This window comes from Chinchilla lanigera, unplaced genomic scaffold (genome assembly GCF_000276665.1).
Source record: "Chinchilla lanigera isolate Chin_1 unplaced genomic scaffold, ChiLan1.0 scaffold00044, whole genome shotgun sequence".
NCBI lineage: Eukaryota > Metazoa > Chordata > Mammalia > Rodentia > Chinchillidae > Chinchilla > Chinchilla lanigera.
This window is the reverse complement of record NW_004955445.1, coordinates 1829066-1855091: the sequence shown is the minus strand read 5'-3', so window position 1 is coordinate 1855091 and position 26026 is coordinate 1829066. Positions and strand designations below refer to the sequence as shown.

Here is a 26026-nt window from a genome sequence, read left to right as displayed (position 1 = left end):
TTTTTTTTTTGTGGTTCCGGGGATCGAACTCAGGACCTTGCACTTGCCAGGCAGGTGCTTATGCCACTGAGGTATAACCCCAGCACAACAATCTTATAAATTATGTGTCCTGAATTAAATCTATTCCCTTGCAAACTCTGACTACAACAAGCCAAAAAATAGAAACCACCCGCCATCCATCAGCTGGTGAATGGATGGACAAACAAAATGTGATCCATTCATGCAACAGATTATTATTCAACAATGAAATTAACTTTTTCCATGCTACAATATAGATGAACCTTGGAAGCATTATGCTAAGTGAAAGAAGCCAAATGCGACCGAGGATATAGCTCAGTGGCATAAGTGCTTGTCTGGCAAGCCTGAGGTCATGAGTTCAATTCCCAGTACCAAAAAAAAAAAAAAAATATATATATATATATATATATATAAAAGACCACACCGTGTTTGACTCCACTATCTGAAATATTCAGAACAGGCAAATAAACACAGGAAGCAGATTAGAGGTTGCAAGGGCCATGGGGAGCAGCTCATGGGCAAATGTGCATGGGACTTTGCTTTGCAGAGATGAAAAGTGTTCTGGAATTAGTGGTGAAGACATTATGAGTTTGTGAATGTACTAAGAACCCATTAATTGTATAGTTTAAAAGGTGAATTTTATCTCATTTTTAGTGAAAAAGAACAGAACAGAGGAACTTCTGCTTTCAGCTCTGACATACAACTTAGAAGTCATTGCTTGTGCCCTTAAAACAAGAAATGGCTGAACACACTAAAAATCAACAACTTTTCTTTGACCCATCAGAGAACTAAAACCCACAGGAAGAGTCAGGCATCTGCAGCACAAAGAGAGAGCTCATCCAGAACTTGGTGAGTAGGTGCCTTGGTCTTGGACTTCCTGGCTTTCAGAACCGTGAGAAAAGAATATTCTCTTGTTTATGCCACTTGGTCTATGGTGTTTATTATAGCAGCAAGGCTGACTATCATACCGTTATAAAATACATGAAGAAATACAGCACTTTTAGAAATTTGACTTAAAATTGTTGCACATTGTGAGCTCTAGAGCAATTACTAGCATTTTCCTGAAATGAAATATTATTGATATGTTAAGGGAGGAGGGAAAATCCAATCATATATAACTGTCATTTAAAACTAGAGAAGTCAAAAGAGAGAAGATTTTAAAAGGAAATAAGGAATAAGTATAACAAAGACAAACAGTTATAAATATGGTAGATATTAGTCTCACTATCTGAATATTTGTTTCAAACACAAGTGATCTAATTACATCAATTAAAAGACAGAGTGACAAGATAAACTTTTAAAATACCCCATTTTATTTTATATTTTCTATAAAGACTTGTTCTAAATATGACATCCAAACAGTCTCAGAGTAAATGAATAGACAGTTCTAACACATAAATTAATTAAAGCTGGAGTAAATATATTAATTTTAGGATTTTGTACTACAAAATAAGGACAGTTATCAGGGACACAGGTGGGTCTCACATAATAAAAGGGGTGACTTTCTGAGATATATGTACCTAACACAAGGCATCAAAATATGGTGGGCAAAACTAATGAAAGGAGAGCAAGGTAGGAAAACCTATTATAGTTGGAGTCTTCAACACCTCTCTTTAGTAACTGATAGCTCAAGAAGGTAGCAAACCAGTAAGGACAGAGTTAAGAACGCTCCATCACCATATGTAATCGACATTTGTAGAATACTCCATCCGATAGTAGCATGCACATTCTTCTTAGGACTACATCCTGGGTCATTCAACACATCTTAACGCATTTAAGATAGTAGAAATCAAACATAGTATGTTTCAGATCACAATGAAATTAAACTAGAAATCAATCATGGAAAAATAGTTGGAAAATGTCCACATGTTTGAGTATTAAACAACTTACTCTTAAATAACCAGTGCGTGAAGGTAGAAATGACAAGTTAGGAAACACTTTCAGATGAATGAATAGAAACAAACAGAAAGAGACCTAACACAGACAAAAATTTGTGGGATGCAGCTAAGGCAGTACTTATAGGGAAATTTATAGCATTAAAATATATAGACTAGTATGGCTGAGATATAGCTCACTGGTGCAGTGCCTGCCTGGCAAGTGCAAGGTCCTGAGTTTGATTCCTACTACTCACTCCAAAAATATATATGGACTAGAAAAGAAGAAAGATCCCAAATGAATTATCTAAGTTAACACGTTAGGAAACCAGAGCAAAAAGAGCAAATTAAACCTAAGGCAAACAGATAAAAAAGAATAGGAAAAATTAGAGCAGAAACTAATAGAAATAAAAATAGAAAAATAAGAAAAATCAATAAACCAAAAGCTGGTTCATTAAAAAATACCAATGCAAGTAATAAACCTTTAGCAAGGCTAACAAAAAAAAAAAAAGAGAGAGAGAAAGAAGATTTAAACTGCCAGTATAAGAAAAAAAGAGGAACTATCATTACTGATCCTACAGTTATTAAAAGGGTAACAGAAATACTAAAAACAACACAGTTGGGTGAGATGGACTCACTCCTTGAAAGCTAAAAACTACCAAGACTTACACAAAAATAGATACTTTGAGTACCTATATTAGTAAATAATTAGTTTATGATTAGTAATCTTCCAATAAAGCAAGCATTAGTACCAAGGAGTTTTATTTGATGAACTATGCAAAACATTTAAAGACGAAATAGTAACAATTTCCCACACTTTCTTTCAGAAATAGGAAACATTATTTAACTCATTTCATGAGGCTGGTATTATCTTGTTACCACCACCATTTAAAAAAAGCAGGAAACGGTTACAAGAAGTAAAGACTACAGACCAGTATTTTCATGAACATAAATACAAAAGTCTTCATCAAAACAATAAACAAACACAGCGATGTATAGAAAGTCCAACGTCATCCATACCAGTAGGCTAAAAAAAAATCATATGATCGTACCAGTGATGGAGAAAAAGTATTTGACAAAGCCCGTTACCCAGATTTTGTCTTTCTGAGACATGGTTTCGCTATGCAGTTCAGGCTGGCCTTGAATGCACTTTGTAGCTCAGGCTAGCCTCAAACTCACGGTAACCCTCCTGCCTCAGCCTCCTGAGTGCCAAGATGACAGGCATGCACCACCAGGCCTGCTATGGTGCTTTTGTTCTAGCAGTCCAGCAGACCAAGACAGGAGAAGAATTGCCTCATTTTTCTTGAGAACATCTACACAGAAAGCCTTACAGCTAACATTGTACTTAATGGTGAGAAACCAAATGATTTCCCCCAAAATCAGGGGCAAGGCAAGGATGTTCTCTTCCCTACTCCTGTTCAATTGCACTGCAAGTCACAGGTGGTGCAATAAAATAGGAAAAAAAAAAAAAGAAAAAGAATAAAATGTATACAATTATTGGAGAATGAGTAGAACTGTATTGTCTGTAGACAACATGATTATTTATACAGGAAACCCCAAAGAATCATTATTACTAACAACAACAGCAAAAATAGCCCCCAAAACTAGTAGGTGATTATAATAATGTCTCAGGAGTCCAAGTTAATACACAAAAGTCAATAGCTTTCCTAGGTGCCAATCGTGACCAACTAAAATTTGGAATTAAACAATACCACTCACAACAGTACCACCCATACACAAAACAAGTGTAAGTCTGGCAAAATATATACACGTTAGAGGACGTATATGCTTAAGACTATAAAGCCCTGATAAAGGGTATAAAGATCTAAATAAACAGGTAGTCTATGTTCATGGATTGGAAGATTACAGAGTCCACAAAAGAAATGTCTACACTTCAGTAGTTCCAATAAATACCTGGAAGCTGATGGCCAGCTTTGAATACCTTTTTTTTTTTTTTTTTCCAGTACCGGGAACTGAACTCACGACCTTGGGCTTGCCAGGCAGGCGTTGTGTCGCTGAGCTAAACCCCCAGCCCCTCCAATACCTCTTGTAATCATAGAGTCCAAAGGTAACTTGTATTAATCTCATGATGTTGCAGTACGTTTAATATTAAAATAGCTATGCAAGTTTTTCTTTTCCTCATATATACTTTTTTTTTTGGCAAACTCTGTATTATTAAAAAAGTCAATTCTTCCCAACTTGATTTTCACAGAATCCCAGCAAACTATTTTATAGGTATTGAATAACTGATTCTAAAGTTTATATGGGAAGATAATAGGTCTAGAATAGTCAATATAATAGATAAGAGAAAAAAAAGCTGGAGCATGCTGACTGATCTGAAGACTTCCTACAAAGCTATCATAATCATGACAGTGTGGTATTGATGGAACAATCGATAAATTGGACAGAATAAAGGCTCAGAAAAACTCCACACAAATATAATAAACCTATCTTTGACAAAGGAAGAAAAGCAATTCTATATTTAAAAGACAGTAATCCAAAAACAGTATGGGAACTGTTGGACATGATGGCGTTGTGGTGATTTACCAGCCAGAACACCAAAAGCAGGATTCACGTGAGGGAAAAAAGTCAGACTTCATTAAAGTTAAAAACTCTGCGACACATGCTGTTAAAAGACAGGAGAAGAAGCCACAGAATAGGATAAAATGATTGCAAACAGCTATCAGATAAAGGATTTATATCCCAAATATGCAAGCAACTTGTAAAACTCGACAATAAGAAAACAAGCCTATCCAATTAAAAAAAAAAAATGGACCAAAGATCAGAGGACACACCTCAGCAAAGAAGACATACAGATGGCCAATATGCATGTGAAAAGATGGCCCAGAACATTTGACATTTGGGAGCTTTTAAAACAGTATGAGATGTAAACACATCTCTCTTAAAATGACTAAAATTCAAAAACCTGACACCGACCATTGCTGAGAAAGATGCGGAGGAATAGGCCCTCATAGGTATTGATGGTACAAATGCAAAACAGTGTAGATACTTTGGAAGACAGTTGGCCAGTTCCTTACACAGCCAAACATAATCTAACCACATAATCTAGCAATCCGGCTGCTGGTTATCTACCTCACTGATCTGAAATTTATGCCACAAAAAATATGGATAGTAATGTTTCAGCGATCTGTTTGTTATCCAAACTGGTGATTATGAAATAACAAACATGTCCTTCGGTGGGTGAGTATTAAACCAAAGATGGTGCACCCTGGCAGGCGAGTATCACTGACAATGACATTAAATGAGCCATATAATGGGTGGCCCTCACATGCCATTGCTAAAGGAAAGAAGCCATCGGAAAAGGCCGCATATCATCTGACTCCAGGGACCTGACATTCTATAAAAGGCAAAACTGCCGGGCCAATCAGAAGATCGGTGGCCGTCGGGGACCTGGGCAGGAAAGAAGTTGAATTGCGATGAAGCCTGAGGGATTCTTCGGTTGGTTTTTTCTGTAACAACACTGTCGCGGTGGATCGTGACACTGTGTGCTGATGGAAACCTGAAGAACTTTGTGACACAAAGAAGATACCTTAATGCCTACAATTTTTTAATTAGAAAGTTGAGGGGTTCCAGAATGAGCAAGGGAGGGGCTGGGATGCTGCGTGGTGATGCGTCCGAGTTGGATCATCAGCACAGACTCATGTTTAGTCAAATCCAGAATCACAGACACACTTATAGGCACACACGGATTAGCGTGTAACCTGCAGCTTCTGGCTCTGGCGGCCGAGAGGGCTTAGAGAAGAGAGCACCTCAGCACCGGTGAGCACGCCCAGTGCCCAAGCACCTTGTCCTCCAGGAAGAGGATGCAAGGACCCTCAGAAAGGCATTGATCCTAGGACTCCAGCGAGAAATATGCAGTGGGGCGTGTGTGCTGACCGTCTGGCCCTCTGAAGGGTTTTCTGATCTTTGCTTTAGGTTCCACATGTCTGCTTCCAAACCAGGCATGCAATGCTTCTTCCAGCTCACGTGCCAGCCTGCCTGGACCCCCAGTCGATGCACAGGGGGTAAGGGGCTCCCCTTCCCCTCCCTGCCGGATAGTGCGGAGCTGAGCCAAGCCTCCCCCCACCTCCTCAGGCAATTGCCAGCCCCTCCTACAGATGGTCCAGATGTTCACCGCTTCATTATAGAACAGGCTTGGTGTGAGGTGATTTGCTGAGCTGCAGGCTGACAGGTAAGCTGGGAGGCTCTGAGGGTTGGGGTGTTAAATACCTTTTCAGCTTGCAGCATTTTGGCATAAGTCAAGGAGTATCTGCACCCCTAACCTGTAAATCCATCCCCTGTGCATCGCTCCCTGGTTCTGAACAGCAGGCTGTCCTTGTCCTCAGTGTATAGGTGGCTGCCGGTTAGCGGACCGTCTCTAAAACCAGCATGGAGCTCTCCCAGGTCAGGGGTGGGGCAGGGTACTGGCATCTCTCAGCACCCAGCTGTGCTTGGCACCCAGCCATGCTCAAAAAATACTTGCGTGAAAGAGGAGACCTCCCCAGTGAGGAGTTGCCAACTCCGGGAAGAACCTAGAAGGTGCTTCGTGAGTGTCAGCTGTCCTGACATTGTCACCGTTCCAGAGCTGGGACAGCTGTCTGCTGGAGCTGTACCCAGTGGCAGGGGGCACCCTCTTGATTGCTGCCCGGGGCTCCTCTCCGGTGGGGAAGGCACCCTGCTCTGTCCTCATCGCCTGGGGGAGGCCATCCTGCCTCGTGTCAGCTCAGGACCTGCAAGCTGGTCCAGACGGTTCCGGGGGTGTCTGGTTATATGGGAAGCACCTGAAACCCGAGTTACTAGTGAGGGTGGCTGAGGTCTGTGTGTGCTGGGCACGGTGCGGAAGGCTTGGAGGTATTATGACACCAGGGCCAAGCATTGCCGATACTGCAGTATCTCCCCGTCCAGAGACAGGTGCCCAAGGGCCAGCAAGCGCATGGTCCCAGCGAGCGCCTGGCTCCGGAGCCAGCTGGGACACACTGGGTTTGAGGAACAATGTGAGTGTCTCCCCAGTTCCCTACAATCTGCGTTTGCTTGCACCAGAAGAGAGAACAGGGAAGGCCGATGGGTGCTGAGTTCTGCCTTGGTCCAATGGGCTGTGACTTCAGCCGGTGTCTTTCAGGGCACTGTGGTGTCTCTTGGGCAGGACGCCGTTCAAAAGCTTAGGAAACCCCAGGGCTGAGGCTGAACGGTGGTCGTCCTCCTGCTTGTCTCTACACCGGCTGAGGTTTTCATGGACTTGCTCACACATTAAAGATGCTTCTACTTAGAACTGAGCTGGACAGCTGTGGAGTGCGCACCGGGGGGCCCCACTCAAGTCCTCTAGGAAGACTTTAGGCATCTGTGCACCCCCTCCTCACTCCCAAATGTGTCCCTGTGAAGGGCGAACACCTGGAAGGACCGCACCGGGGCTGCTGCAAATATTACCTGTTGGTTTGCTCTGCTCCTGTGCACCGAAGGCCAGGAGCACCATGTGTCCACCTCCCCCACGGCAGCTCGCTCCACCACTCCCCACTGATCCCGTGGGGTCAGGCTAGGTGGGACTTTGCCTAGAGCCTCCTTTGCCCAACTTCTCCCCGCTTCAGTCCTCCCTTCCTCCCAGAGAGGGAAACATCCTTAATCCAATCCTGCATGTTCTATGTCTCAGGGCTTCTGGAAGAACTCTACCTGTACCAGTTTCTTTCTCGTAGACCTCTCCAGTGCTTTCCTGATGCTGTGGTAATCGGCGATTTCAAGAGAGAAGGGAAATATACAGTGTTTTGCAAACTCTTACCCACGAGCCACCCCTTTTACTGGAACTGTTTCCACTGAGCTCCGGCAATTCTTCCTAAACTAAAGCAAAGAGGCTGAACGAACTGTTCACACCCATGCAGCAGCTCTGAAGGCCCTCGGCCTGCCTCGGCAGGCATCCTGCGGTTGTACAGGGTTGCAGGGATGGGAGTCCGGAAGGGGTTCGCGCAACACAGCCAAAGAAGTGAAGAAGCCTTGTTCCAAAGAACTGTAAAATTTATTGTATAAGTATTGCAGCTTTTCAAAATGTCATCATTGCCACTAATGATTACTGATACACAACAAGCAATTTCTTCAGGCCTGTGGATGGCATCCAGAGACAGTCTTCACAGCTGCAACCTGGGTGCTGCGCCTGGCGAGTGCGGAGAGCTTACAGAAGTTTAACTCGAACAGAACTTGGGACACAGGGCTGCAGGAGAGAGAGTTCTAACGCCCCAGAGGCAACATGCAAGCATCGCAGTCAGAGCGACAGACAGACAGCCGTGGACGAGGCAGCAGAACGGAAGGCGGCGCCAGCCTTTGGAACTCCATAGTAGAGAGACACGCAGAGCACAGTATCCAGAAAACACAACAAAACCCAATGCATTTTCTTTCCACATCACTGGGGGTTTTTATAGTTCTGGGAGCTGTGTTGCACATAGAAAAAAAAATCTGAAACATACAATACACAGGGACAGGACCAACAAGGACAGGGAAGTGGATCTGGTTTGTGCCTTACCCCGTGGGGTCAAAGGGGACACCTTCAGCTTTTTGCCAAAATGCTGGGCTTGTGAAAAGATGCCTGGCTGTTAGTGCAATTTGCTAAGTCTGTTCTTACAGACCTGGGCTTTGCAGAAGCAGTGATTTTTCTCTGCAAGAAATGTGGGTGTTGATGGGTAGCAAACAAAGGGAGGGGTGGAGAGAGCCACATGCTCCCACCTGCTCTGGGCCCAGGATGGAGCAGCAGAACCCCCAAACCGATCTGGTCCCCCTCCAACCAGCCACTCTCCCCAAGGCCCCATCTAACTTCCTGCTGGAAAAGGGATGGGGGCCCCTGATGGATACTTCAAGGATAATGACACCTCGGCTTACAACTAGGGGAGATGGGGGGTCCTGAGAAGCCAAGAGCTCAGCTCCAGGAGCAGCTTTCAGATCTGGAAACACCCCAGCAGTTTCCTGGGGATGCACCATCTCCTCAGAGCCCTGCGCTGACATGTGAGGCATGAGCCCTGGAACCACCGACGTCTATGCTGAGTGTCAGCAGAGGGGTGGGTGCTGCAGAGGATGTCCCCCACTTTAGTAAATGCAGACCACACCACAGAGCAACAAGAGTCCAACGGTCTGGCATAGGGACAGTAGGATACCTCAGCCCAGCTTTTGGCTGATGCCACGCACACAAATGAGGTGCATTTTTCAGGTTTTCAGCTCAAGTGGGAGTTACGCACAGCCCTTGACTAAAGAGGACGCTCGGACAAGAAGGGTCGCCTCCCTGAGCAGGGCGCATCTCTGGTGGAGGAGGCAGGAGGGTGACAGGGATGTTTCAAAAGCAGCAGGAACCCTCTAGGACTAGGGGAGGGGCTGCCAGACCTGGTGAGCTAGGCGGTGCCCAGGGACATCCCCACCCTGAGACAAGAGAGATACCCATCCTTGGTAAGACACCAGGGACACCTGACGAAAAGGAAAAAACACCTTGGGAACATCTTTGTGTCCCTGCACCTTCCAGGACAACCATTCCGACTTCTCTGCAGGACTTCTGGAAAGAACCCTCTACAGGGGGAAGTGGACGTTAGGCTAAAAGCCCACAGGAAGCCCGGTTCTGCTCTTGTCACATGTAAGAAGTGTCCTGCCGGTCACTAAGCTCTTGACGTGGACACATTGAGGTCCAGGGATCAGAATTTCAGAACCGTTTTCAGGTTGTATTTTTCAAGTAATAAAAAAAGAGGTTGCTTGCAACTGTCACTGCCTCTTTATCTTTGTTAGTCCACTCCTCAGCATCTGTTCCTCACGGAAGTGGATGCTTCCTGCCCTTCTGGCGGAGTAAGATCACTCCCTGGGCTACTAGCAAGTCCACCCTGGGGAGGAAGGACTTCAGGTGCAGCCATTGTCCCTGCCCGTCCCAAGGGGCTCCTCTGGCACTCTCCCTTGCCACCTCTGTTTACCGGTGCCCATTTCTGCTCTGCCACTTGCGTGCCACCACCGCGGGGTGCAGTCACCCCAAAGCCACTCAGCAAAACCCTGGCACAAGAGAGGCCCGTGGAACCACCGACAAATACATCACATACAACTGTGTCCAAGACGATGCGGAAGACGCGGGGCAGGAGAAGGTAAGGATTTCTGCTAAAGCCTGACGCACGGGTGTGTGCTGGTTTGACTGTTTTGTCTTTTTCTTTTCTGATTTAACACTTTCACACATCCTGGGAGAAACCTGGGCTTGTCACCTTCGCACCTCGGATCATCGGTTTATTGTGAAAATCGAGATATAAAAGGCCACGGGATGAGCTCAAGTCGCTAATACTTTGGGCCTTTCCTACAAGTCAGGGTACTGTCCGAGCCCGGATGCATCCTGCAGCCTGCTGAATCGCCCCCAAAGCTACCAGCACCCGCACATCACCTGAGCCTCAGCCTGCCCGGGTGCCAAGTGCAGGGACAGCTGCAGCCTGCAAGGGGCGCCTTGCCCCTTCCCACAGGGACCTTTCTAGCTCGTAACAGAGGAAGAAAAACTTAAGATTCCTTCGGTAACAGTTTATTTTCATTTTGGGAAAGGCAAAAACCACCACCTGGACCCTGGTGCCTCTGGGGTAACTTTGGATTGCTCTGCATCCCAAAAGCTATTCTGGCCCAGAGGGAAAACTCGTATCCCCGCTTTGGTAGGGAAGAGATCGCACGGCACCCACCTATCCCTAGACAGAGGCGTCTCGCTCCGGGAGGCGGGGCGGGGGGCCTGACCTCGACTGAGTCTATGACCCTTCCCCCTCCAACTCTCAACAGACATGATAGAAGTTTCCATCAAACAAGCACTGACATATTTATATTAAAAAATAGTGCAAAATCTCAACATTTATATAAATAACTCTAAACCCCTGCTTTGTAGTTTTTTTTCTTTACAAGGTAATACACACTTTCTGAGTTGGCACTCAAAAATTGCCATTTTTTTTCCGCTTCTAGTTCAGAAAACAACTTTTTTTTAATAAGCCTCTTCTAATACAAAAATACTCCTGCCCTCGCACATAGTTTTCTCTCATTTTATATATATTTTTATATATATATAATATTGCAGATCTTTAAACAAAGGTTTTGTGCAAATATGTCTTTAAAGTTAAGTGAAATCATCATAAACAAAAGAAAATTAAGCATTCACGCACGCAGCTCAACTAGAAACAAAAAAAGACTACTGTAGAATTTTTTCTTTTGCCTTCAAGACACGGCTCAACAAAGAAACGTGGATTTTTTTGTTTTTCGTTTTGTTTTGTTTTTTGCAAGCTTTCTGCGCTTGTGCATTCAGACCAGACATAACATGTAAATATTTATACACAGAGAGGCGGGTGTCACACGCAGCATTTCCCGTGTGTCGCCCTGTTCGCCTCTCTTTCTCTTCTAGGAAGTGCGGAGTGTTTGCCTTTTTACCCACAGCGGCCCTGGCCCGCCCCCGGGGCTCCTAGAGGGGGTGTCCTTTCTGTTTCTCCTTCTCTTTGCTCTCCAGGGGGGTGATGTGTGGGTGCTGGATCCGGGTCCCCTCCAGCAGGGAGGGCGGCCCGTGGCTTTGCTGGTGCTGGAAGGAGGATCCAGGGTAGTGACCGATGACCTCGCTGTAGGTGGGGGGCGGTCCCTCCATGCGCCCGCCGCTACCGTAGCACGTGGCGCTGATGCCCGAGTTACTGCTGGGGGGACAGGGGCCGCCCAGCATGGCGCTGTCCATCAGGTCACTGTCGAAGATGGTTCTGTTGGGGGGCGCGCGCACTGACTCGCGATTCAGCTCCAGCTGCTGCTCAGGGTCCCGAAGCTGGAGGGTGCAGGGGCCCTGGTAGGGCGGGGGCTCCTCTCCATCCGACAGTGAGATGGTGGGCGGCAGGTCGATCTCGTGCTGCAGGTAGGGGTAGGTGGGCTGGAAGCGGTGGAAACGGTCCCGGGGGGCGAAGGGCGGCACAGCCAGGCGGTCAGCAGGCCGAGGCGGTGCATAGACCTGCGGCTGGAGCAGCAGAGCGGAGTGAGGAGGCGGCAGCCTCAGACCCAGCCCGAAGGCACACAGGACATCCAGCTGCCCCAGCTCCAGGGATAGCCGAGCCACAGGGCAGCTGGGGAAGGAGTCCTCACCCCCACAGCTGTACCACCCTCCTGGGGATGGGCAGCCTGTGTCCTCCAGGTGTGGACACAGCGGGTGCTCCTTCAGGGCCAAGGGCATGTGGCCTGAGATCCGCACAGTGAGTGCAGAGGCGGCTGGGGGGAGCTCGGAAAGCCAACCCTCTCCCTGCAGTGCTGGGAGGGGTGAGGCTGGCGGGCAGCGGGTAGGGGTGCTGGAGCTTACCTCAGGGATTCCTCCGGCCGACACTGTGCTCTCTGAGGGCCACAGGCATCCTTCCTGCAGTGGGGGAGACGGACAGGAATGTCAGGGGGTGGGCAGGGCAGGGAAGGCAGAGGGTACTCCTGCTTCAACCCGAGACTTTTCTCCTGGCCATGCCTGGAGGTCAGGACCCCATGAGGTCTGCACAAGCCCCTCCCTCAGCTGCCACCGCTGTTCCCTGTGGCCTCAAGCTTTCCGATATACACTGAGTTTGCCTGCCCCTCACCACCGAGCCCACAGCGGCTTCTTCTCATGGGCTGAAGAAAACCCTAACCGGCTCGTAGAAAGTGCAGCGTGACCTGGCCCTTCCCACTGGCTCGCTGTGTGACCCCCTAGGGATAAGTTCTCTAACTCTGATGCCAGTTTCTGCACTGGAAGTATGGGCACATACAACCCCTGCCTCGTGGAGTTGCTGAAGAACTTAACAAGTTAAAAACCACCCAGGGCCCATAAGACCGCCAGGGAATGGGCGGAAGTCGGACGCCGCTGCTGTACTCCCTCCAGCCAGAGACCGGTTCTGTTGTGTCCCACAGGCTAGCATGGGGCCCGTGGACTGGCTGTCTCGTCGTGGCCAGCTCCCTCTGGACGCTCAGCTCCCCAGATGGCTGAGGCAGGGATGTCTTAAGTTCTATAGTTTGGTGGAGATCAAATTGAAATGCGATAAATGCACATATTCAAAGTACACAATGTGCTCAGCTTGGACACCTGTATAGATGAGGTAGCCATCACCACGCAATCAGGATAATGAATGTAGCCACTGCCCAATCAGCTTCTTTGGGGACGCGTTTTCCTGAGGGTCCCCACGTAGGTAGTGTCTCTCGCCTGCAGTGTGGGTAGGAACTGTCAGAGGTGGCAGTTTGCTAGGCAGCCACTAGGGGGCCCCAAGGCCCTCAGACTGTCCCAGCTGGACGGCACTTGTGTGTAAAAGGGGTCACCCTTCTCACTCCCTCACCTCGTTCCCTAATTCACTGACCGGCCCTGACACCTTTCGAGTTTCACAAGCAGAACCATGGAATCGCTCCTGACAGCTCACTCTCTGCGCGGACCCCCATTCCACCCACCCTGGACCACGCAGGTCTCTCAGACCTACTCTGGGCAAACCAGCGGCAGGCCCAGTGGGACAAAGATTCTGCAGGATGCTGTGTGGGGGGCTGGCCAGAAGCCTCTCTTCCAGGGCCCCCGAAGGTCTCCAGAAGGGCTCCTCTCCCACCGCCCCTCCTCCCCACTGGGCCCTCGGGGCGCACAGAAGCCGGAGGATCCCTCCACCCCCCGCCCCACCACTCCTTGGTTTAAACCAGTGATGGCGAACCTTTTAGAGACTGAGTGCCCAGACTGCACCCCAAAACCCGCTTACTTATCAAGAAGGGCCAACACTGCAGTTAAACCCGAATTCTGCTCTGAGGCTCGCCTGCCAACAGAAAAGGCTCTGCGTGCCCACCGTGGCATGGGACAGAGGCTCACCACCACCAGCTGAAGGCCTTCCCACCGCCCCACCGCTCCAGGACCAAGTCCAGCCCCGCACACGGACCCACGCGCACAGCCTTGCAGCCCTCCGGAACACGGCATCTCCTCCCACCACGCCCTCCACCTGGGTCACGGGCCGAGAAGCTCCTACAGTGCGCACCCTCGAGCCCCCTGGGCCCAGCCGGGCCTGTCTCTGTGTGACTGTCTGTTTGTGTGACTGTCTGTTCGTGTGACTCATTCACCCTTCGGGAGCTATGACAGTCACAGCCGAGGCTGCCATGTCCCCAGTGCCCAGCATCCAGCGTGGAGTTCAGTCGGCGCCTAAGTAGCTGGGTGGCACTAGGTACAACTGTGTCCTGAGCAGTGAGGCACGAGCTTCAGAATCACCCCAACCCTCCCCAGCCCTGGAGCTTCGAGCAGACATTTCCAGGGGAGGAGGAGGAGGGGAGGGCAGGGTCAATCCTGCGGCTGTAGCTGAGCTGACCATCCCCTGCCCAGCAGCCCGCAGGCTCCCAGCCGTCCCTCCCTCCCTGGGAAACCACCTGTCCCGCTGCCCTCTGCCTCCGGGGGCTGCTCCTTGTCCACCTCCCCTGGCTCCCTCCTCTCCTGACACCTGCTGTGTTCTGGCCCCTGCTGTGTAAACGCTTCCGCAAGGCAGGTGTATCCTAACCCCACCCCACATCTAGACAGGGGCCAGCTATTTCCATAAAGGGCCAGTGTGACATGATTTCTGCTTTGTGAGCACCTGGTCTGCCTCCCCAGTCAACTCTGCTGCTACAGCCAAATTCCTATGAAGGACTATGTGTGGCTGTGTGCCAATAAAACTTTATTTACAAAATCAGTCTGCTGGCTCTCTGGCCAGACCAAGATTTGCTGACCCCTGCTGACCCCCACCCGCCTTCACCTGCAGGCTCCTGGGGCCACCACTGGCTGAGATGATCACCCTAGACCTCTCAGGAGCCTTTAGCTCCTTGTGGCCAGGTGAAGCTTTGATTCTTCCCTGTGACTTTGATTCTTTGATCCTTGGTAACAGTCGTACCCCCTAGGAGAGAGGACCACCATCGACTGCAAGCCAAACACTGCAAACTGCAAGCCAAACATGTGGCCAGGTGCCTCTGGTCAGGACACGGCCTGACACAGGCCTGCAGCCCCTGAAGCCACAGGGCCGGATCCAGCTTTTGGCCCCTCTCCCGGCTGACCACTGCGCCTGGTCTAGGGGGCGGCATTCTTCCTGGCCCCTGGGAAATGGGCCCTCAGCAGGGTGGGCTCCTGTGGGGAGTGGAAGATCAAGCTGAGAACTGACTCGGGGAAAGAGGGATAAGAGGGGCAGGCTCCCGCTGTCCCAGGCCCTGGTCAAGATGGCCTTATGTACAAACACTTGGCAAGGGAGCCGCGGAGAGGTGGCGCCTGCAGTGGGGATCCACTAGCAGCTGCAGGAGGAGGGGAGGACGTTCAAAGCGGGGTGACCCAGTGTCCAACCCGACTCGCTTTACCGATGGGGACCTGTGTCACACAGCGAAAGATGACCTGTGGGTGTTCTGAGGGGGAGTGCTGGCTACATGCAGTGTGTGTGTCGGGGGGGGCGGGTGGGACCAGGGGTCGCCCTGAAAGGGGAACGGTGTTGAGTCTGGGTGGGCAGGCAGGATGCAAGCCGGGTCCCAGGCAGACAGCAGCTGTGTCTCAGTCTCTCCGGGAAGTCACAGGGCCCAGAGACTCCTCAGACACACTGTCTGGCTGGGGGCCCCAGGGGGGCCCCACCACCGCCTCCACTGGGCCTCACCAGGCTCCGTGTGTACCCAGCCCGGCGTCCCTGGGGTTTGCACCGGCGGCTGGGTAGGCAGCGGGGTGGGGGTGGGGGCTTTCTCATCACTAGGCGTCTGGGAAGCCAGGGCCAGAATCCTGCCTATGTTGGCAGCTGACCCCGGGTGCTGCCTGGGGACAGCAAGGTCACCCCACACCCTCAGCCTCTGTTTGCACCCCCTAAAATCTCACCTATCTTTATCCTCCCTAAAATGGGCCACAGGCCCTTCACACAGCCACTGACGAGCTACGGGGCCTTGGGCAGCCGCTCCACCTCTGAGCTTGTTTTTTCTCTGAAGTGGGGCGAGCCTGCAAGCTGCAGACGGCAGGCGCGGCACGCAGGATGCTTGCAAGCAGATGGCATCCCTGTTGCTGGGGTGACGACAACAGCAAACAAGAAGCCAGGGGAGCCCGGGCTCCAGAGGCGGCAGATTCCTCCGGAGCAGATGCGGAGTTTGCCCCGCGGACGCATGCCGGGCGGGGTTGGGGTGCCTGGAGTCCCCAGGAGAGGTGCTGCCGCAAATGCCCTCGCCCTGACGACCTGGTGACGCACCGAGGCCGGGCCTGACGCGAGCAGAGATGTTCAAACCTGCCAGCGACAGCCCCGCTGGCTCGGGCCGCCGCCAGCGCCGACTTGGCTCAGCCCGCAGACACCCGGTGCCACTGCCAGCCCCAGGCGTCCCCAAGACCTGAGAGCCCTGCCCAGCGCTGCCTGTCCTGTGCCCGGCGAGCACCAGCTTGGCTGCCCACACGCCGCCTGCCTCCTCCCTGACACGCCCCGCCCCGCCTGCGGACAGCTGCTTCCCTCCCGCCTCGGCGCGCCTGCGCTCCTCAGGCAGGCGCGGGGGTGGGACCATTGAAGACAGCGCTGCTGCGGGCAGCAGCTGGAGGAGACCCCACAGCAGAACGGAGCGCTCCAAGGGGGGCCAGGGACCCCGACCCCTGACAGCTGACTTTCTTCAGTCTTTGGGGGATGCCTGTGGGGTTTTCAGGGGCATGTGAGGGTGCTCGAGATTCTGACACCAAAATGCAAGATTAGCGGGGACAGCAAGGATTTCTCCCAGTACGGGATCCTCGGGATAGGTCCCAGCATCCGAGATAACCCAAACCTGCGGATCTCAAGCCCCTGTAGAAAAGGGTGTAGAGCTTCAGGGGGCCCCAACACATCCTTCTCTGTCCTTCAAATAACCTCTACACGACCTAGCTCCAGTGCAGCATGCAACCTGTGAAGCAGCTGGTGCGCCTCACTGTTTAGGGAACGGTAACAAGGGATAATCTCTGGGGGAACTCACTTCTTTCAGATATTCTGTTCGTTTATAAGAGTCCTGGCAAACAGTTCAGGCTGGACCTGAACTCCCTACGTTGCTCAGGCTGGCCTTGAACTTGTGGCCATCCTCCTGCCTCAGCCACCCAGCATTGGGATTACAGGTATGAGCACCAAGCTTGGCTCTCTTTCAGAAGTGAAGTGTGAGGATCCCTAGGAGAGGGCCCATGCTATTCTGTCCCTCCCGCACCCTGCAGTGCGTCTTTATAGAACAGCTGGGCCCAGGGCTCTCAGGCAGCCGCACCCCTCTACCGAGATGTCCTCTGTCTGTGCCTGACTGCGTGGAGCATAGCAATGGGTGGACAGGGGACTTTCCAGGAGCAAGGACCCTGCCCTTACCCCGTGTCGACTCCAGGTCCTCTGGGCAATGGACACCACTGCCAGCCCCTGTTGCACGTGCGGGGACTGAGTCAGGGTTCACGAACTGGGGCCTTGCCAAGGGCGCACAGCTGGGAGGGCAGAGCTGGGCAGAGGCCTGGTGCCCTTGGACAGGGCAGTGTCAGTGACCACAGGGCAGCTGTTGGCAGGGTGCTGGCACAAGGGCAGAACCTTCTCCGCCACTCGTCTTTCTGGGCAGAGCCAGATGCCAGCTGTGTGTTCCTCCTGGCTGTCCCGCCAGGCTCAGACTAGCATGCCGCCGCCTGACCCACTTACCTCAGCACAGCCGCCTTTGGCCTCCTCCCTCCTGTCCCCCTCGGGCCGAAGCCCAGGTGAAGATGGACCTTAGCCTGCCCCTCTCCTGGCCTGGCCCCACGTGTGGGCTGTGGGACAGTGAAGCTCCCTCTGTGGCTGGCCACCCCAGGCCCCAGAGCCACAGACGGTACACCCCCCCACACACCCCAAACCCTCGCAGTGTCCCAGCACACGCATCTCAGGGAGGTCACTGTGGGTGCTGTCACTCCAGGACGGGAGGAAGCCACACCAGGTGGGTCTCTTGGCCTCCCTCTTCCTGCCCCCAAACCAGGGTACCTGCGAGCACCCCCACAGTACCAGGGTGTCCCCCGCCGAGGGAGGGCCAGGACGCAGCGCAGGTCGGGATAGTCACTTACCGAGGAGAGGCCATCGTCCCTCCTGCGGCCCTGGCTGTGCCGGCTGATGAAGGAGCGCGCAGACAGCTTGTAGTGGCTCAGCAGGCACGTGATCACCACCACCATCACCATCATCACCACCACGATGACGAGGATCTGCACGAACTCCAGCTCCGCTGTGGGGACAAGGGCACGCATGAGGCCCTGTGGCTCCGACTCTGTCCCGCTCAGGTGCTTACAACCGCTGCGGACCTGGAGCCACAGGGCTGAGACGGGTGGTGGGGGCAGAGATCCCTTCCCATCTGCCCGGGGTTGGGGACAGCTGCTCTCCTGGGGTCCTTCGTTTGTAGAACCTGACTCCCAGGAGTATGGAGACACTTGAGGACCTGACCCCCAGAGTACGGGGACAAGCGGACCTGACCCTTGGGAGAGGACCTGGGGAAGAGCTGCCTGCAGGTAGGGGCAGCCCAAGTGTGGAGGGCGAGCGAGGGCCAGGTGTGGGGCAAAACAAAGCAGTATGTAGCATGTGGGTACACATCCGTGTTCTCACACACTGTACCCGTGGCAACACCCTATGTACCCCAAAACTCCTACATACACCCCAACACTCCTACACTCTCCCCAATATATATGCTAATACTCACACACCCCAGCATACATGCTAACACTCCTACACACCCCAAAACTCCTACATACACCCCAACACTCCTACACTCTCCCCAATATATATGCTAATACTCACACACCCCAGCATACATGCTAACACTCCTACACACCCCAAAACTCCTACATACACCCCAACACTCCTACACACTCCCCAATACACACAGTAACACTCCTACACACACTCTAACACATACCCCAGCGCTCCTACACACTCCTGCACACATGCTAATGCTCCTGTACACCCCAAAACAGTACCCAACGTTCTATATGCACTGCAGCACATACCCCAACACTCTTCTATGCGCCAAAAACTCAACATCCCAATCCTATACACATGCTGCAAACACAGAACACACATCATGCGCCCACACACAGCACGCACTTAGCAGACGGGCACACTCTCAGCAGGACCGGGCTGTAAGGACCCCTCTCGGAGAAGAGGCCTCATGGCTAGAGATGTTGCAATTCTTGGTTTTTTAAAGGATCTGTTTGTGGTGGGGAGGGTGGGAAGGTGGAAAAGCCCTCAGGCACTGGAAGGGGAAGGTTACTTCCATCCTGCCTGAGCCGGGTGGTTCTGCTGACTCTGCAGCTGGCCCCAGTCAAAGCCAGCAGAGACCCCAGCGACGGGCAAGATGCCGAGCACCTCGGAGGTGATGTGTGGAGGGAGGGGCAGCAGCCAGCCCTGCCAGGGTGCACAAGAGGGTGCCTCCCCAGCTGGCCCCTAACAAGCCATGAGCCAAGGATGCCTGAGGCCACAGGTCCAGTGCAAGGCCACTGCCCCTCCCCTCCCGGGACAGGAGCTAGGGAGGAGGGAGTGGAAACACACACTTCAATCCCCAGGGCCCCCCCCTTCTGGTCCAGCCCGGAGCCCTCCCCAGGACTCCAGCAGGAGGATAGCCTGTCCCAGCTGGCCACTCTGCTCTTCCCCAAACTGTCCACTGCCCCATGCCCTCGGGAGCCTCAGCCTCCAGCACTCCGCAGGAGGCTGGTCAGTGCCGCCCTCCACATTTGCCGCCAGGGCAGAGGTGACCCTGCCTGGGATATTTACGGAGTCACAACTGGCTAGGAGTGAGGGGATGAAAGACACTCCTGAGCATTCCCCGTGGCCCCAGGTGTCACCACACAGAGAAGGTCAGGGGCAGAGCAGCCCCAGGCACATCGCAGCACCCCGGACGGAAGATGCAGCTCCTCCCTTGGCTCAGCCTGCTTGCCGTGGGATTCAATGCTGCTGGGGTTCTAGCTCATGCTCCTGGGCTGGACACGTTCCCCTCCCACCCTGGAGGGCCAGGCGGCGGGAAGGAGGAGCCAGGGGCTTTGGGAAGATGTGCCCAAGCCCTGAGAAGCTGGAGGCCCGCCTGGTGGGGTCCCTGGCTCCCCGAGCTGCCTGTGGACGTCCTCAGGGGTATAAGCGCATGGGACCGGTCACTGTGGCCACACCTCCTCCTGTCTATGTCCTGTCTAGGGTCTGGGCAGTCTGGCCCGATTCTGCAGGGCACAGGTCTGTCTGCTGGGCCCCAGGATAAAGCCTAGCATTCAGGGGACACACAGGGCCAGCTTTGTGCAACACCCACGCGCCCCCCGAGGGCCTGCAATTCCCTCCCCCGCCCAGTGTACTCTTCACCCCAGCTGGGGACACCCCGCCTCCCGCCTGCTGTCTCCAGGGCCTCTGCCCTCGCCAGCCCTGCAGGGAGGGAGGTGTGAGCTGCCTTTGTCCTGTCCCAGGCCCTGGCATCCCACAGGGCCACTGTGCCCGGACTGCAGGCAGGGAAGCAGCAGGGCAGAGCTGGGTCCCTCCGGCCCACACTTAGATGCCTCGTGGATCCTGGCAGAGGAAATGGGATCCATTCAGACCCTGCAGGACCTGGCACACGGTGGCCACTCCCCAACCTCTCTCGAGAAGCCAGAAACCATCTGTGAAGCTGCCCGCTCCTTCAGGCTGGCAGCTAAGCCCAGGGAATTTGTGAGGACAGTGGTTGGGGGGTCTGGCCAGGACAGGCCCCAGGTCACCCCACTATTAATGGTACGGACACAGCCACATGCTCCCGCTTCAGTTTCCCTAATCTGACCTTCTGCACCCCAGTTTACACATGCAGAGGTGGGTCCTGCCACTCCCGTGTCTAGATGTTCCCCTAAAGCCTCATGTGGTCATAGGCGGGGCTTCTTCAGAGAAGGCTGGACCCAGAGAATGTGACTGATTCATGGTGCAACGCTGAGATTAAGGGTAGTGGGATCGAGGCTGTAAGCACTACCTGCCCTGAGGAGCCTGGATAAGACAGGCACAAGGGGCAGGAAGAGCTGTGGTCGCCCCTTGTTTGCTTGCTTTTGTTGTCTTCTGCCCTCCAGGAGCTGTTGCCCCTCTGCTATGTGCCACCCTGCCTTGGAGCCAGCCAATTGTGGACGGAAAAAAACATAAACTGTGAGCTAAATAAACCTCGCCCCCTTTAACTTTGGGTGTCTGGTATTTTGTCTCAGCAACAAGAAAAAGTAAGACAACTCCCTCCGGATCCTGGCTCTCAGCTCTCCTGTGCCGATGGGACTCTCAGCCGCCAGTCACACAGGGGACAGGCCAGGACTGACAGGTGGTCTGGTCCACAGCCCGTGGTCACTGTCACGATTCCCTGTAAGAACCGTCATGATTCTTCCCCCACTGCAACATACACCCAGCACAGCTACTCTGAGCCTCCCCCAACTCCGGTACCATCACCATTCCCATTTTGCAGGAGAGCAAACTGAGGCTTGGGGAGAAGATGGTCCAGGTCACACAACCAGAAAGAGCAGGGCTGTGCCCTGAGCCTCCCTGACAGCTCAGAACCAGAAAGGGCTTCATCCCCTGCTAATTCTCCCAGCATCCCAGAGCATGTGTTATTTTCCCATCCGTATCTTGGATGCCTGTGAGGATGCAGCACCCTCTGGACCGCTGAGGGACCCAGGATACATCACCTCTGGGAGCTGAAGGTCCCCCATCTAAAACCGAAGGCACCCACGTGGAGACCAGAGCTCAGAACATTAGCATTCGAGCAAGCACTCCACTCCATGGCTGTCACGTTACCGCATCCTTTCGGGGATGAAAAACACCCCACATTCCTGCAGATGCCCCCGGCAATGCTGAGGTTTGTTGGGCCTGCGTGGTATCCATAGGCCTTTGAGCAGGCGTTCCGGGAGCAGAACACGTTTCCTCCCGTGTCTGGGTGTCACACCTGTGCTCATCACAGGGACCGTGTGCAGGGGCTCCTGCCATTTTTCTTCATATTTTTTCCCTTGGGGAGGGTGATGAATGTGCCAGGCTCTCAGGGTGACCAAGCCCATCTTCTGCACAGGGAGGTCACTCTCCTTTCATTTGGCATCCTCCTTCCTCGCGAATAATTTCAAATTAACAGGTCTGCCTGCCTCGTGAGAGCGGCCCACTGCCCCCTTTTGTATTCCGAGTGGCCCGTCGGAGAGGCTTGACCTACTGTCTGGCTCTTTTCCAGCTGGGCTCGCACGAGGACAGAGGTGCTGTGCTCCGGGAGGCCCTCAGCGCCAGGCTCCGGGCTGAATGCTTACTGAATCTCACCGTCTAACACGACTTCCCTTACGGAGGTGGAAGGAGGTGGAAAGAGGTGGAAGAAGGCTAGGCTCCAACTCGTGATCTTCCTGCCTCAGCTCCCCAGAGTGGTGGGATTACACATGTGCACCACCACACCCGGCTTCACCCAGCACGCCCACCAAACTCGCGATGCTGTAAGAGACACTGGTGGTGTGGAAGCAGCTTTGTGGTCCCCTTTGGTGGCACGTCGCAGGTGCAGCCATGCAACTGCGAGCCTGCCAGAGCCTGCCTCTGTGACCAAGGAAAGAGTCCTCATCAGCTGTCACTTGGACACGAGTGACAGGGAAGACTCGATTTTTTCCCACCCTTGGTGTCGGGCGGGGCCTGCCCTGAGCAGAGCTGGAGAAGCAGCCTCAGTGAAAAGCCAAGGGCTGCTTCCCAGGGGCTGTGGCAGGGCAGTTCGAGGCTGCCGCGTGTGCAGAGCGCGCCGGCTGCAAGTGTCACCGAGATTTCCGTAAATAATCGGAGCCGCCGTGGGTGCTGAGCTCGCATCCATCTCCCTGGCTACAGAGCTGGGCAGAGTCCACTCGGCTCCAGCCAGCCCCTCGATGGGGGTTTCAGACCAGACACCCCCCACGGTCCCCGGGGGCTTTCCCGGGGGCGGGCGCCGCGTCCTTCCCAGTTAACAGCAGCCCTGCTCGAGGCCCTGTCTGGCCTCCTGACCGCACACCGAGGACTCAGGAACCGGCACTGTCTGAAATTTATGAAAATCTAATCTTGTTAGGTCTGCCTGGATGAGACTCGCCGGGAGGGCCGTGCTGTCACTCCGCAGAGCCCCGCCTGGCTGCGGCCCCTCCTCCCCGCTGGCCTGATTTGCATAAGAACCCAGCCCCCTCAACACACCCTGAATTTCAAGTCAAACTGAACCAGATGTCAAAGGAGTAACTTCCTGATCAGTCTTGGTGCCCTTTCAAATACCGGCCAACACCCGACGTCACAGGCAAGAGCTTCTCCGTGGTATAAACACGAACAAACCCCGCTTTGTCCCTGTGGGGCTGGAGAGCAGGCAGCAAGTCTAGGCCAGAGTTCTCCCTTTGAAAAACGGACTGTGCCGTGTTCCAGAGCTGGACAGGTGATGCTGAGCTACTGTCCCGTGTCAGCAGGCGGGGAGGCGGGGACCCTGGGCTCCCTCCCTGCTGCGCGGGGCCTGACCTTGGGTACACGTGAACAACGCCACGTCTGCCTCCCAGGGGGCTGGTTCCAACTCCCGCTTGGCCGAAGCACGCAGGGTGGGCCCCCACGGGGGAAGACACACAGCCGAGCTGGCCTCACAGTGTATGGTGGCGCGAGACCTACTGGTCAACCTCCCAGACACAACTTCCGGCTGGAAATTATTGGGCCCAGAACTCCAGTCTCCGGCCGGGCTTCTCCCACACCCACCTTCCACACAGACTGGGCTACGGGGGTGCAGCAGGCCCCGGGTTGGTTCGTGACTGTGTCACCTGGAGTAGCTGGGCAGGGCGAAGTGCCATCCCCCAAAACTGCCAAACGAGCGTGGCAGTGAGTCGGCCTGCAGGCATCTACTCTTTGTGTCCAATCTCCCCAGGCCCCTCCCTTTGGTGTAACTATCTGTATGAAAGCACTAAATAAAACCTACCTCAGGACCTTTGCATGTTCTGTGTGGCTACAAACAACCCCTCCATATCCATGTGGCTTGTTCCCTTTGTTACCAATGGTCTCTGAGCACATGTCACTGCCTCAGGGAGTCGTGACTGGGGTGCTCCATGTAAAACAGTCCTCCAGCCCCCAGGGCCCGGGATCCCAATTGCCTGCATTTACTTCCAACTTCCTTCCCTCTATAGCACTCATCCTAAGCACTGTGAGACCTAAGGGTTCATTTCCTGCCTTGCCCCTCTGAATCCCGGTGGCCCGGTTTGTTCTTAGCCCAGAGCACATTCATCCTCTTGTGCAGAAGTGAGTGTGTATGCTGGCGGGAGCTGCATGCTTGCACAAGAGGCCAAAATAATTGGGAGCCACTTAAACATCGCCAACAGGGCGGACGGGACACGGTGTACCGACAGACAGCCAGCACACGGGACAAGCCCATTTAGGCTGAAAAAGCAAACGGCTACCTTTAAAAACAAAGATGGCCTCTTCCAAGGCGCACAGGTACTGGTGGGTCATCTCCAGGTCTATCCAGACCCAAGCCAGCGGTGCGCACAGGACTGCTGGCCGTGGGTACCTGGGAAGGCCCACAGAGGGGAGGGGATGTCCCCTTCCATGCAACACACGCCTGTCTGCTCAGCATTTTCAGGCAGATGTAATTGCATTTACGGTAAAAGATGGGGGGAAAGATTTAAGAAGCATCTGTCAGTATCCAAAACAGACAGCCGCTCCCACCAGGAGGCTTCCCAGGTGGCCCCTCTGCAGAGGTGCTGTCACCCCTGGCCCTGGCAACATCGGACACTGCACTCTGAGTGCTGTCTTGCGGCTGGGAGGGACACTGGGGCCTCGTGCCATGCACCCATGTCTGAGGTGAATGGGCAGGTGCCAGCTGTCCTATCTCTTCCCCTGGGCCTGGAGAAGGCCATGGTCCATGTGGGCATGGACAGGGCACCTGGGATACGCAATGGCTCACTGCTTCTCTAAGGAGACCGGGCACTCCTTCACAGCGGGCCACTTCTGCGAGGAAGGTGTTGTCTCTGGGTCTCCAAGCCGCTGTATAGCAAATGGGGTTGACAAAAGGTCTGGGGGTGCTGCTTCACACCCTCTGCTGTGAGGACGCTTCTGCCTCGCAACACTGAGCCTCGACAAGCTCCCCGCTCATCCCTGCATCCATCCACGCATCCATCTGTCCATCCATCCATCCATCCACCCACCCACCCATCCAAGTACCCATGCGTCCACCAGTGCATCCATCCACCCCCTATTTCCTTCATGCATCTTGTCTACCCTGCATGCAACCCGCCACCACCCTCCCCACTCGATACTGGATACACTAATGTTCCCAACCCCCACCCCTACCTCAGTTCATGAACAGCTGCACACAGCTGCACCTCTGCTAGGCTTGGCCCGTCCCTTCTCGGTGCCCAGGGTAACTCATACTAGGGCTCCCTCCCTTTTGGGTCAAGTCTCAGCACTACCCCCGGCCCAGGCCCAACACAGAGCTCAATAGAAAAGGCTCCATCCCCAGGAGGGGCAGAAGCATCAGGAGGCACTAGCAACCACACACAACCAAGGTGCATTCGTTACACAGTAAGTAGGGGCTTGAAAGCTCGAAGACAAATTAACCACATATCATGCTGTGTGTGCTTCTGCTTCAGGACCCGGTGACTGTCTGCAGAATGCTCAGTGGGAGAGGTGTCCAGAGCCCCATCGTTTCTGAGAACAGAGGGGCACCTTCGCCCAGGAGGTGGGGGTGAAGGAGGCTGAGGCTGGGCCGTGGGGAAGAAGATGGTGGGACAGGCCTCCAGGAAAGGCGAAAGGCCGGTATAATCATTTTAGAACCTCATGATTAAATGCTCCTTCAATAAGAAAAGACAAAGCAGTGCCTTTTATCTTTCTTGCTATTATCCAAATGGAAAGAACTAATGGGATTTTTTTTTCTATTGTCACTGACATCGAACATCTTTAAACACCCACTGTCAGCAAAGTATCCATCACCGTCTGCGGGTTATTGGCAGCATGGAGTGGACCCACGGCGAGAGCCGCTTCCATCCGTGGACACAGCGCGGCGCGGTGGGAAGTTCTTCAAAGGGAGCTGGGTGTGATCTGCTCACTGAGGCAAGCGGGGAACAGAAGCCGAGTGGGTGGGCAGGGCGAGTGGGTCCGTCTGCCGTGGCTGCACCTTCCGGGGGGGTGCTGGCAGCGCCTGTCACAACCAGACCTTCAACCCAGCAACTCTAACTTCCAGAATCGGATCGGACCGCAACCCAAGCCTGCAGATAGGTCCACGTACAAGAACACCCTGACTGCCTGGGGTAGTTCCAAAATAAACAGCTA

At 53.4% G+C, this 26026-nt stretch overlaps 1 protein-coding gene and 1 long non-coding RNA gene across 3 annotated transcripts in view; one reads left to right on the top strand and one right to left on the bottom strand.

The window, feature by feature from the left end:
* LOC102030579 overlaps window positions 1-859 on the top strand; it is a 27087-nt gene extending 26228 nt beyond the window's left edge. For both annotated transcript variants that reach the window (XR_001235636.1, XR_001235637.1), the window contains exon 3: window positions 673-859. This is a non-coding gene — a long non-coding RNA (uncharacterized LOC102030579). The remainder of the gene's footprint in view (window positions 1-672) is intronic.
* Window positions 860-7877: 7018 nt separating this feature from the next.
* Pmepa1 (prostate transmembrane protein, androgen induced 1) lies at window positions 7878-18008 on the bottom strand. Its single transcript, XM_005392247.2, has 3 exons — window positions 17854-18008; window positions 12181-12234; window positions 7878-11844 (listed from the first exon to the last, which is right to left on the bottom strand). The coding sequence occupies exons 1-3, from the start codon at window positions 17965-17967 to the stop codon at window positions 11314-11316; spliced, it is 699 nt and encodes a 232-aa protein (XP_005392304.2). The 5' UTR covers window positions 17968-18008; the 3' UTR covers window positions 7878-11313.
* Window positions 18009-26026: the final 8018 nt, after the last annotated feature.